Source organism: Mus musculus, chromosome 10 (genome assembly GCF_000001635.26).
Source record: "Mus musculus strain C57BL/6J chromosome 10, GRCm38.p6 C57BL/6J".
In the NCBI taxonomy this organism is placed as follows: domain Eukaryota; kingdom Metazoa; phylum Chordata; class Mammalia; order Rodentia; family Muridae; genus Mus; species Mus musculus.
The window spans coordinates 58,810,097-58,823,026 of NC_000076.6; the positions used below are offsets into that span (position 1 = coordinate 58,810,097).

The following is a 12,930-nucleotide window of genomic DNA, read 5'->3' on the forward strand; positions in this document are numbered from 1 at the left end:
TTTCTGTCCCTTGTAACTCCGTGGCTCAGGCCTCCAGCTTCCTTACCACTTTCTGGTTCCCAGAATTGGAAACAATCTTGCAAATGAGATCTGACAAGTCCGAGGTCTGATGGGACTCTTTCCTCCTGTATCACAGCCTGTAACCTTACATTCAGGCATCTGAAGACTTCATGACTTTCCTCTACTGCCAATGCTAGATGGACGACACATGTTGGCTCACAGTATTCTGGTGGTTGACTGAATTCCCAGCTATTTTTATATGAATGGCTGCAAAGCCAGCTCGTCCATCACTGACTTACATACTTGGCTTATTGAACATGTGAAACTTTAGCCAAGAAACCTAAAACTGTATTCGTAATGCTTCAACTATTTAGGCCACACCCTTGAGTTTTTTTTTTCTTTCAGACTATACTGGAATACTTCAACCAGAACTTGCGAACTGGAGCTCTTTGGGCTAATTTAGTCACATATTTATTTTTGGTTGAATTTGAAAACAGAATTATTTGTCGACTGTTCAACATACTTACAGAAAGTTAGGCCTCTAATTCTCTTAAAAGACAGGAAGATGTCGCAATACTTGACATCGTTTCTTCAGAACAGTGAATGAGAGATTGCCACTGTCAAGGAGTCGTCTTCCCTTGGAAGGTGCAGGTAGCACATCACAGGGTGGAATCTAGCTGCTGACCTGATTTGCATGCCCCGCCCAGCCTTCACTCGACTTTGGCAACTGGGGCTGACAACTGTGGGAGTGGGCTGTGGTGGGTGCTGGGGCTGACCGGGATCACAGGAAACCCAGGCACTATGGGTCCAGTAGCTTTTCATTTATCCATCTTCACTGTGGTTGTACATAATGAGGGACTCAGAGGACAGACATGTCCTGGGCTCTCAGGACATCTTTTTGCTTTCCTAGATGCTTGTTCTGGGAACCATACTTCCTTTTCTGTGCCACTTCCAAGGGTGCTGCCAGATTTCATACGGTTTTGCTTCTTTCTATAGACACCACCTCAGAGGACAGCTGCTGCTAGCTCAGGCTAGGTTACAGGACTTTCAAACTTCTAGTAAGACCATGAAAGTATCAGATGCCCATCTTGTCAGTGGGTGATGCTAATTTCATGCTATACTGCTGGATCCAGTACAAGCGGCAGTCATATTTTCTATCATGCGGTGACTGGTGCCCAGCGCACGGTGGAGGGAAGGAGGAAGCCACCACATATACAGGGGAAGAACATGGCTTAGGAGAATCTGCCTGCACTAGTCTGCCCCAGCCCTTAGCCTGTAGTCCCCTAAGATTACTTTTATTTTGCACCTTTTAAAATTCTCCTAAGCTTTATTTCTCTCTTGCATCCAAAAGCACTCAGGCTATATCATCATGGACAGCAACTTTGTTCTTTGTTCTTTGCACACACACCCTTTCCCGGGTCCTGATCACCACTCATAAATCAGGCATTCTGGACCCTCTCACAATTCCCCTTGGGTGTTCCTGAGCAAAAGTCACTCACCTCCCTACCCCCTTCATAACAGACAATAGACAGACATAGGCAATAATAGACATAGACAGACAATTCTATCTTATACCCTTGCCAATACTTGTGTAAATGATACAGAGATCGGCTGGGACAACTCTATGCTCCTGGGAATTTCCAGAGACTAGCAGTCTGATAGGAACTCAGGATATCTGGAATTGGGGTGCTAAATACTGCATTCAAATCATCACTGGATGAGATCAAGTCACTCTTTCGATCATTCAATGGATATTTACTAAACACGCCGTGTGGAAGATACTACTACACTGTAAGGGACACGTGGCTTATAGGCAACCGCTCTGCTACCATGTGGTCTTTTTGCATTTGGGTTCTGTGGTCACAAAAACCACATTTAATAAAATGGCTTCATAATAATGAGAATCAATTTCCTTACCCGTGTAATGAAGTTAAAGCAATTATTTCACAGGGTTGTTTAAGAGCATTAAAACAATGCAGATATTATGTTGGCATTTAAGTATCAGCAAAATTTTTTTCTCCCTAAAAACGAAGAAAAGTGACATTCAGCTTCACAAACAACAGGGCAGCCCAACCGGCAGGAGGGGCATCCACACCACTTTGGATGCTTGCCCTGGCATCTCCCAGCTGTGCATCATCCAGCTTTCTGGACCTTTGCCTGTGCGGGGCTCGAGAGCGTTGGGAACACGAGGGGCCCACCAGGGGGCAGCACACGGTAAGAAATCTTGTACACCGACCGCAGCCCACCGCCAAACTTCCCTGCTGCTCCAGGTCCTCGTACGTACTTCCGTCGCTCTGACGCTCCCAGAACCCCGGGCATCGGGAAGGAGCGCACATTCCCCCTCTTTTGAGCCTCCCGAGGAATATTTGGAGCTGGGTTCATCAGAGCTCACCAGAGCGGGCGCTGGAGTCTTTCACCGCGCCGCCAGGGGCGCGGCGCTCGGCCAGGGTGTGCTGGCGCGTGGGCGGCGGCGTCAGTCACACATCAGTGATTCTGGAGAGGGCAGCCGGCTTCCCGAAGGAGTAGTCGCGGCCCCGGCAGCCCCCGACCCGGCCATCTCCAGCGACTTCCCTTCTCGCCTCAAGGGACACCCCCGCACCTATACCCACAGCTGTCACTTGGGCATGCTGGCAGGAGAGGGGACACAAGCAAGAGTGCTCCCTGGAGTCGTCCAGAAGGATGCCTGGGTGTCTGATGCGTCCTCCGGCTGCTCTCCAGCGCTGGCTAAGAAAGCAGTCGGGATGATGCTCCCAAACTTTCCTTCGCGGAGGCGTTGAGAAGAAACGTCCCTTCCTGAAGCTCGCGGAGAATCCAGAGTCTGGCGTCCAGAGGGGACAGGGCCAAGCCTGCGCAGGGGAAGTTCTCCGGAGCCCCGGAGGTGGCCTAAAGGGAGAAGCTCCAAGGCAGGAGAGGTGTCCGTTTCCCAACACCCCCGCAGTGACTGTGACCTCTGCGCGTCCCCCGCACATGGTCCCGCGACCCAGGGACGAGATCCGGCTGAGCTAGTTGAGCAAGGCGGCGGTGCTCTGGCAGCCCGAGGGCGCATGGAGGCGCCGAGGGGGGCGGTGCGGCTCGCCTGCGGCGCGGGGGAGCGTGCACGCCGCGCCCCGGTCTCCCTGGGGACCTGGCCGGCCTCTCCCTGCACTCCCCGCTGCTGGGCTCCCGGGCGCGGGCGGCGCGGCAGCACAGGTGTTGCCCGCAGCGGCGGTGCGCGCGCGTAGGCTGATTGGGCTCGGCTGGCTGGAGTTGCCTCGGGGCTCCGGAACTCCGGTGCCTGCCTCGCGGGCAGGCTCGGCGTGTCACTTTGCAAATCGTGGAGGCTAGTGCCTCGGGCTGTCAGCACGCGCCGCGCGGGGACCGAACCCTGTTTATTGACGGCGACTGCCCGGGCTAGGCGCAAATGCCCGCTCTCCTCGGCGGGCCGGGCTCTGGCTGCTAGACTTAGGCGGCTCGCTGGGCCCGCGCTGGCGCCTCCCCCATGCTGCTTGGGGCGTCCTGGCTGTGCGCGTCCAAGGCGGCGGCCACCGCAGCTCGGGGCGAGGGCGAGGACAGGCAGGGTGAGCAGCAGAGGGGGGCCCAGGCGAGGACTGAAGAGGATATGGACGAATCATCGCTGCTGGATTTGCTGGAATGCTCTGTGTGCCTGGAGCGCCTGGACACTACGGCCAAGGTGTTGCCATGCCAGCACACCTTCTGCCGACGCTGTCTGGAGAGCATCGTGTGCTCGCGCCACGAACTACGTTGTCCCGAGTGCCGCATCCTGGTGGGCTGCGGTGTGGACGAGCTGCCCGCCAACATACTGCTAGTGCGCCTGCTGGATGGCATCCGCCAGAGGCCCCGCACGGGTGCCAGCCCGGGGAGCAGCCCTCCCGCGCGCCCGGGCCCCGGTACGTTCTCAGCGCTCGCTGGTGGCGCTGGAGGGGCGACAGGCAGTCCCCCGTGTTCTCCGGTCTTTCTCTCAGCGGCCGCAGGCAGCTCTACCTCCAGTTTGTGCGACGTGGCGACTAATAGGAGTGTGCCAGTGGCTAAGGTAAGAATGTATCCCAGTGACATGGCGCCACTGTGTGGGAATGTGTAAGCTTGTCCGCACGTGTATGTGCAAGTAGTTTGTGATTAGAAGTAGAGGGACTAGCCGTGGATCCCCGTGGCCCACTCGTTTGTTTTATTCTTCTTTAACAACTTCTCTGTTTCCCAGGGACTCTGCCTAGCTGTCAGTTCCTACTTTACCAGTTCTTGACTACATCCCATCACATACATTCCTCTGCCCCACATCCTTACTTCAAACTTCTTGTGGGCACCTTAAGTCGCTTTCCAAGCTCAGTCCTTACATCTTCTCCCCCAAACCTGTTCATATGTGAGGCAGAACCCATCCTCTCATTAGGTGGACATGCCATCTGTCCTGCCGTTCTCTACCACTTCCATTTTGACTAGGCTGGCCGGTCCTGTATGTCTGTCTGTTGATCCATACATCCATCCACTCATCTATCTTTAACTTTGATCACCCCTCCAATTCTCCAGAAACAACCATCTTTTGCCACACCTCCTCAGTCCTGCTCTTCCCTCTCAGACCACCAATTGGGGACTTATTGCTTAATGGTTCACTGGTTCTGATCGCTGACCGGGAGTTAGCAGTCTCTTGCTGCTTAGCCGTGGAGGACAGGGGAGAGGGCAAAGTGGCAGACATTGCCCGGAGAGTAACTACAGCTGCCCCAGAAAGAAGGACTTCGCCTAAAATCTTCAGGAACACTTACTCTGTCTTACTCTTAGGCTTGGCACTCTCTAGTCAAGCTTTGCTTGTGGGCTCTTAAGCAGGGTTGCTTTCCCAGGTGGACAGTTGTTTTTAATTTTCGTTATTAGATTTAGCACGGCCGCATTATATAGACTTCACGACTTCTGTTTTTGCTGGAGGACGTTTTGTGGATGGCTGAATTTGAGTTTTCTATGGATCAGGAAGAGAGGGTCGGCAAAGACATGCAAGGAGTATGCATGCCTTCTTAGGATGGTCACTGAAGGATCAAAATTGAAATTTGGCTTTTAATTGTGATTAAATCTAGCCATTTGCTTCATTGGAAGTTCAGAAACTTTTCTTTTTTTTTCCTTTTCCATTTTTAATTAGGTATTTAGCTCATTTACATTTCCAATGCTATACCAAAAGTCCCCCATACCCACCCACCCCCACTCCCCTACCCACCCACTCCCCCTTTTTGGCCCTGGCGTTCCCCTGTACTGGGGCATATAAAGTTTGCGTGTCCAATGGGCCTCTCTTTCCAGTGATGGCCGACTAGGCCATCTTTTGATACATATGCAGCTAGAGTCAAGAGCTCCGGGGTACTGGTTAGTTCATAATGTTGTTCCACCTATAGGGTTGCAGATCCCTTTAGCTCCTTGGGTACTTTCTCTAGCTCCTCCATTGGGAGCCCTGTGATCCATCCATTAGCTGACTGTGAGCATCCACTTCTGTGTTTGCTAGGCCCCAGCATAGTCTCACAAGAGACAGCTACATCTGGGAACTTTCGATAAAATCTTGCTAGTGTATGCAATGGTGTCAGCGTTTGGATGCTGATTATGGGGTGGATCCCTGGATATGGCAGTCTCTACATGGTCCATCCTTTCATCTCAGCTCCAAACTTTGTCTCTGTAACTCCTTCCAAGGGTGTTTTGTTCCCACTTCTAAGGAGGGGCATAGTGTCCACACTTCAGTCTTCATTTTTCTTGAGTTTCATGTGTTTAGGAAATTGTATCTTATATCTTGGGTATCCTAGGTTTTGGGCTAATATCCACTTATTAATGTGTACATATTGTGAAACTTTTCTTTCTTGCCCATGTTGCTTTTAATCTAACATCAGAATTAAAGACTTGTATTTGCAAGATCTGTTTGTTGCTTCCTCCTGCTTCGGTAATTAAATGACTTTTGGAGCTATGATTCTGGTGAGATGCTTGGGCCTTTTGACAGCTGCTGACAGATGAGGGTCCAGCGCACCTTGAGGAGTTGTAGTTGGCTTGGAGCTTACGGAAGCCTCTGATGGGGAGAAAGGCACAGCCTCAGAATTAGCTCCTGGACTAATTCTGTTCAGAGCATTCCTTAGAATTTGTCTGCCCACAAGGTGGGAGCTTATAGCTTTAGCGTGAGTGCTTGAGTATACGGAATTCATGTTTGGACTTGACAATTTTGAGACCCCAGTTGATTCTGTGTGGCCACGTACTCCATGGTTTAGGATATCCCCACTTCTGGGAAATTGAGAACATGTTTTCTTTTTGTTGTGTCAACTAGAGTGCAGGCTTTCCCTCATAGTTGTCTCAAAAGGACTAAGTTCAGGTTCTGGGGAACAGCCAGAATTAAGTCTAGTGGTATTTGATTGTGTTTAGAAAGCAAAGTAGCCGAGGCAGAGGTTTTAATATCTGCAGCTTTTGTTCCCTGGTTTCCAGTAGCCATTGGGTTCTCTCTTGGTCAGCTTTCCGGCCTTGTGTGCTTCCATTACACTACCACTGTGGGGTATTAGGTCTCGATGAGCAGTCTAAGGGACAGTGATGGATGTGACAGGAGGCAGAGACTGAAAATGTGTGCTATGCAGGTGTGAGCCACCTGTAAGCTGAGAAGACAGAGACGAGCTAAAATCGCTTCCAAATGGGCTCTTGGTACTCCACTGTCCCTGAACTGATTGTCCCTGTACTGATGGTTCCCAGTGAGGCTGCACTCTAGATATTGCTGCGTGCTGTTTAATATGCTGTTTATTGATCTGCTGTTTAATAATCGGATCCCCATTCCATCATTTTAACAAACACCAGATCTGACTCAAAAGTAACCATGAATACATCACATTTTTCCTTTCTTAATTGGAAGCTTCTCAGATCTTTTGGGCTATAGGAGATACATAAACTTTTATATTCTTAACTCAGTTACAGCTGAATTAGATGTAAAATGTACTGCATTAGGTGTAAAATGTACTGAGGTTTTCTGTTTGGTTTCATTTTGCAGGTCACAAATGGAATGCATCCTTCTGAGCAGGGTAGGGCTTGGCTGTCATCAGCACACTTAGAGTCCCCTACCTGATAAGCAGGGCCTCTTAACTCTGTTCTCACATGAATGATTTGAGACGAGGCTTTAAAAAAAAGATCAGTTACTGATGCTGCTCCTAGAAATTTGTACCAGGTTAGGAGTGGGATCATTACATAGTTTGGGATCATCAATCGCTTCATTTGCTGGTAAATACTGTCTCTGTGCGGTTTCTTACAGTGATGTGTAAGTCTGGCTTTGATGATAACTGTAAAACTGTTGAAATTACTTGTGCTGATCATAACAGAATTAATTATGTCATTCTATTTATTATATCATTTATATCTTTATTATTTATATAGTATATAATTAATGTGTGCTGATTTTCTCAACTTTATTGTTTTGAAAGTTTTGAGAGAGAACTTTAATGTTATATATAAAACCCGAACTGTTATCAATTGGGTTTTATTAGGGCAGTCTAAGAGTTACCTTGGTGGGGATGTAGCTTGGTGACACAGTATATGTCTAGTATCCCAGAGATTCCATCTACAGCAAACTAATCAACAAACAGATAGACAAGGATTCTGCTGAAAGGCTATCATGACTTCAAACTGAGTCACTTGGAGATTAGGTTTTTAATGTGAAGGATTTAATAAAGACTTAAGTATGTGATGATTCCTACGTTAATGAGCATTTTTATTTTTGAATGTTCTTTGTCTTTATTTGGCGTAGAGAGAACCTATTGACTAGTTATGTTGTGCCAGTAGGTCATCTTGGTCTCTTGTTATGGACCTGGCCCAAGGAAGTGGGAAAGAGAGCTGTTCTTGGCTCTCAGGAGGCCGCTATGGGCACTGGCTGGCATTCCTGCAGCACTCCACGAGGTTTGAGAGTAAAGATATTTTCTCAGGCTAAAGGGCTGTGGAAAGTTTGACAGTTCCTTTGATGACATAACAGTAGGCTCAGTTGCTAATTAGTTTGTTTATATCATGTCTTCCCACCTGCCCCTCCCCTTCCTCTGTGCTGAGCTGGAATGGATGGTTAGGTTTCATCCATGGCTACATATGTGTGGGCCTCATCCATGCCAGCCAGGTACCGAGCCACTGAGTTTCACCATGGGCCTGCATTGTGTACCTTTTTGGCTTTGTTGTTGTTGTTGGTCTTGCTTAAAACAGGGCCTCCTGAAGCACAGATTGGCCTTGAATTGCTTATGTATCTAAGCATCATTTTGAACTCAACTTCTTGGTGTCTCTCACCTCCTGAGTGTACTTGGATTCTGAGAGAAGCCAGATAACCCAAAGGGTAGCAGACAGCTGGTGACCTGAGAGCTCTGCCTGTCTGCTCAGGATGCCATGAGGGTGAGAATAGTACTTCAACAGTACTTCAGAGACAGCAATGTTTGCTGCTTGGTTTTTTTTTTTTTTTTTCTGGTGGTTTTTAGTGGATAATCTAAATTACCATTCACTTCGAATCTATTGTACACCATGCCTTACAGGATATTTTTATCCATTTTTGTTTAAATGTTTTGAGACATAGTTTCACTGTATGGTCTATACAAGCCTTGAACTCTTAATCCTTCTGCCTCAGCTTCCAGGGTTCTGGTGTTATTAGACTGCTATGTGCTGCCATGTGTGGGCTTTCTGTTCTTTACCAAAGCTCTGTGAGGTAGCTGGTTAATTGAATACCGGCGAGACGCACTTTGGGTTGAGTGTGTAACTGGCTTTGAGGTGAGAGGAATCTTCTTATTCCACGACAAACTGGCTAACTGATGGACACGGTTCCAACAGAAGTAGCACTGACCTCATTATTTGGTTCACCCCAAATCAAGGTCACAGATGCTCTTCAAGCTTAAGGCTGCTATTTTACAGATGTGGGAAGAGTCGTAGAGCATTACAGTGGCGGGGACGTTCCTTCTTCTGTTGCGGTTTGAGCATAGGTGACAGGTAGCTCTGTGCAGTGGTTTGGCAGCTCAACAGGGGTTGCAGGGGTCAGGCAGACCAGCCGGGCCTAAGCAGTCACACATGTCCACCCTGCTTTGCCACTGTGTCGCTTTTACCTCCAGCCCCAAACTAGCTTTTGAGAAAGGCAGTTGCTGCAGGCAGCACCTCGGCATGACCGCAGCTAGGTACAGAGAATGGAAAGGCTCTCTAAGTGGACAAAGTGTGGTTTGGTCACCTTCATATACTTCCCCTTGCATCTTGGGACTGATGCTGCAGTGTAGCTGGGGACTTTCCTCTCATCATCTTCTCCAGACCTGAAGCCCAGGACCTCCCCTAGGCCCTGTGGGAGTCCTTACTGAAGGAGACAGAGGAAAGGGGACTCTGTGATGCCCAAGGGTGGCACAGAGGTCAGGAGCTCTAGCACAATAGTTTTAATTCTACCTTCCCTATTTTCTTATGACCTGTCTGGAGCAAGTAAGTTACCCACATCACTAATGAGGTTTCCCTCCTAGGGACCCTGGAGGGATCCAATGGACCCTGCTAGTGAGTACATTTGGGATACTAAGTTAAGGGTGTATGTGGCGAACTATTTGTGCATATGGACAGGTAGGTCTCTCTCTCTCTGTTTGTATATGTGTGTATATGAGTGTGTATCCATGTGTACATGTATGTGTGTGTGTGTGTGGTGTCACTGGTGTCACACTTTGCCTTTAGGTTCAAAGACATCCTGTGTTATGGAGATTGGGTCATGGAGCATCAGTGAACATAGAAGCCCAATGGTTACTGGAGTGTTCTTCATGTTTTCCACTGCCCCATCCAGGTTTTATGTCTTATCACAGACAGTGGCCCTGATCTTTATAAGCATCATTAAAGTGAAGAGTAAGAGCCCAGTGACAACCAAAAAAAGCAAGACTACCTGTGGCTTTAAGTGAGACTGCAGGGGAGGACCATCACAGGGGAGGATCATCGCAGGGGAGGACCATCTTGCTGAGTTGTGGCTTCAGCTGGCTGGCAGCCTCTCCTGAAAGCAAGCCTACATCCTTGATCTGAGGGAGTGGGAAAGCTCTGCAGTTGCCTGGGACTGAGCCCCTCCTGTGGTGGGGCTGAGCAGAGTCCCTCCAGCCATTTCCCCCTGTGAGCATCCCTTCCATCATTTCCCCCTGTGAGCATGGCTGAATTGGTTCTCAGTTATGTGGTTGTTTCTGATGAGTATTTCCGTTCGATCTCTATTTAGTCCTATCTCTTACAGCCAGCACAGTCACACGCCAGGTACATTTTTGAAATAAAATATCAGCGAACACTTAGCTAGAAGAAAGCGTTCTTCACAGGTTCTCTTGAAGAGGCCAAGGTCAGTTTTTATCAGGTTTGCTGTGCATGGGAGATCTTCCAATTTGCAGAATGAGAAATGCATACGCCATGGGCATTCTATTGGAATTTTAATTAACCTTTAAAAAGAGGTTGTCAGGCTGAAGGTGTTGGCAGCGATGAGTGACTTTGGAGTTCTCTTAGCACAATGCATTATGGGCCCCTTTGCTCACTGGGAGAAGTTATATGGGAGTTTCTGAAAACCTTAATGTTATTTGGATTCTACCACAGTTGCTTTCTCTCTACCCCTCCCTCTCCCCTCCCCTTTCTCTTCCCCTGCTCCCCCTTCTCTTGGTGTTTTGAGTCAGGGTTTCTCTGTGTAGCCCTGGCTGTCCTGGAATTCACTCTGTGGACCAGGCTGGCCTCGAACTCAGAAATCCACCTGCCTCTGCCTCCCGAGTGCTGGGATTAAAGGCGTGCGCCACCACACCTGGCACTTGCTTTCTCTTTAGAGTTCACTTTGATGATCAGTGGCTTATGTATACTTAGAGATGGGGCTGTCTGGGGACCTTAAAGGGGCTCCAGTTCATAGGATGCTTCTTCATTACACGTTTGCAGCACTCACGGATACACTGCTTATCTGTAAGCATGAACTTCTTCATGGAATGTATCCGTAGTGGTCCCATGAATCCATAAGTTTCATGGGGGCCAGGCTTTGCACCTCACTCAGATCAATAGAAGTAGGAGGAGAGAATTTAAAATACTCATTTCCCAAGGACAGATGCAGGGTGCTCAGAGCATAGGAGATGGATCATCAGCCAGGCACAGAAGGAGAGAGGGCCGCCTTCATTGGTGCAACTTTGGTGTGCCAGGCTGTGCCTAATGTAGAGGGTGGGCAGGGGGTGCCTGGGAGGAAACTGTAATGGTGTTTATTTATAATCAGTTGTGTTTATTTCCATTAAATTACATAGCTGGGCATGTTGCTGAGAATGAATAAATAAATGTATGTGCATATACATATATATACATACATATATACTTTTAAACATATATACATATATACAATGTTTTGTTTCTATCCATTTTGGGAGCGTTTCCAGTGCTAAGGATTTATTTAAGGGCCTTGCACATGCTAGGCAAGAGCTCTACCACATCACCCCTAAGCTTCCTGGGCAGGGATTCCTGATGAAGGGAGTGGCATTGGTGGGACTTGTAGCTGATTCTTATTGTTTCTTCTTTATAATAGAAGACTTTGTGCTTCTGCTTTCTGGATTTTTCTATATTTCGTAGAGAGGGGATGGGAAGTGTGGGAGAAGGCCCTCCCTTCTTCTTTCCTCCTCCCTCTCTCATTTTCCTCTCTCTCTTTCCTTCCCCCACCCTCCCTCCTTTCTTTCATTCCCTTTTAGGGACTGGCAATGAAACTTGGGGTCTTACATAGCCAACAGTAGCCTGGATTTCTTGGTTTCTTCTGCAGCTTTTTTACAGAGGACACGCTTGTCAGAGGGGGGTTGTGCTCATTGCTGGTTCTTGTGTGGTCGGTCGCTCCCAACATGCCCCATGATTAAGAGACAGAGGCCTTCCCATTGCAGCTGAAACAGTAGAGCTCAGGTGTGTCCAGTTGCTTGAGGCTTCTGTTGATTTGGAAATCGTCTTTCAGCACCACTGCCATCACTAGTGAACATCTCTGGATCTCTCCTTATGGGTTTGATCCACATTAGCAAAGGATCGTTTCACTTGTTTTACTGGGACGAACCCAGAAGTACTGGAGAGAAGAAAGGAAGTAGGGAAGCTTTGGCATATGTCAGAGGATGCCTAGGAGGTAAGACGGATAACACCAGACACAGAGAGCTTCAATGAAGACATTGCTTTTGCTCTTCAAAGAGGCCATTGGTGGATCCTCTGCAGGTCAAAACACCTTATCTTCTCAAGGCCTTACACGTGTGGAATATCTATTCCCAATGAACTCAACGAGAAGTCACAGATATTTATTATGTAGAAAATTACTTTTAAAATGTGCAGGGCTAAAGTGTGTGGGGGGAGAAAAATGAAGGCTTAGAGGTTTTAAATGTCAAATAATTCCTGGTCTCCCTGTTGCTGGGACTGTAAAGCTATTTTAAAACCTATCATACTCTACCTCTTGATGCAAAGTGACAAGCAGATTTTGGGTACTGTGCTGGCTAGTTTGATGTCAACTTGACGCAGGCTAGAGTCATCTAAGAGGAGGGAACTTCAATTAAGAAAATGCATCTGTAAGATCAGACTGTGGGCAAGCCTGTAGAGCACTTTCTTAGTTAGTGGTTGATCAGACAGGGCCCAGCCCATTGTGGGTGGTTCCATCCCTGGGCTGTTAGTCCTAGGTTCTATAAGAAAGCAGGCTGAGCCAGCCGTGAGGAGCAAGGCACCCCTCCATGGCCTCTGCATCAGCTCCTGCCTCCAGGTTCCTGTCAGGTTTGAGTTCCTGATTTAACTTCCTTCAGTGATGGACTAAATGTGGACGTATAAACCAAATAAACTTTTTCCTCCTCAACTTGCTTTTGGTCATGGAGTTTTGTCACAGAAATAGAAGCTCAGACTAAGACAAGTACCACCTACATTATTATTATTTTATTATTATTTGCATTAGATTGTATCTTTTAGAGAAGGGTCAGAACATAGCCTCTGGGCATCCACCGATGCAACTGTGTTAGGACCTTG

At 48.1% G+C, this 12,930-nt stretch overlaps 1 protein-coding gene across 2 annotated transcripts in view; it reads left to right on the plus strand.

Annotated features, from left to right (window-relative positions):
- The first annotated feature begins 1,811 nt into the window (after positions 1–1,811).
- The window catches only part of Sh3rf3 (SH3 domain containing ring finger 3), a 327,009-nt gene continuing 315,890 nt past the window's right edge, over positions 1,812–12,930 (plus strand). Inside the window, exon 1 of one of the 2 annotated variants that reach the window (XM_011243443.3) lies at positions 1,812–4,030. In XM_011243443.3, coding sequence (XP_011241745.1) covers positions 3,479–4,030 — 552 coding nt within the window. In that variant the 5' untranslated portion in view covers positions 1,812–3,478. The remainder of the gene's footprint in view (positions 4,031–12,930) is intronic. The other variant, NM_172788.3, reaches the window with a different exon arrangement.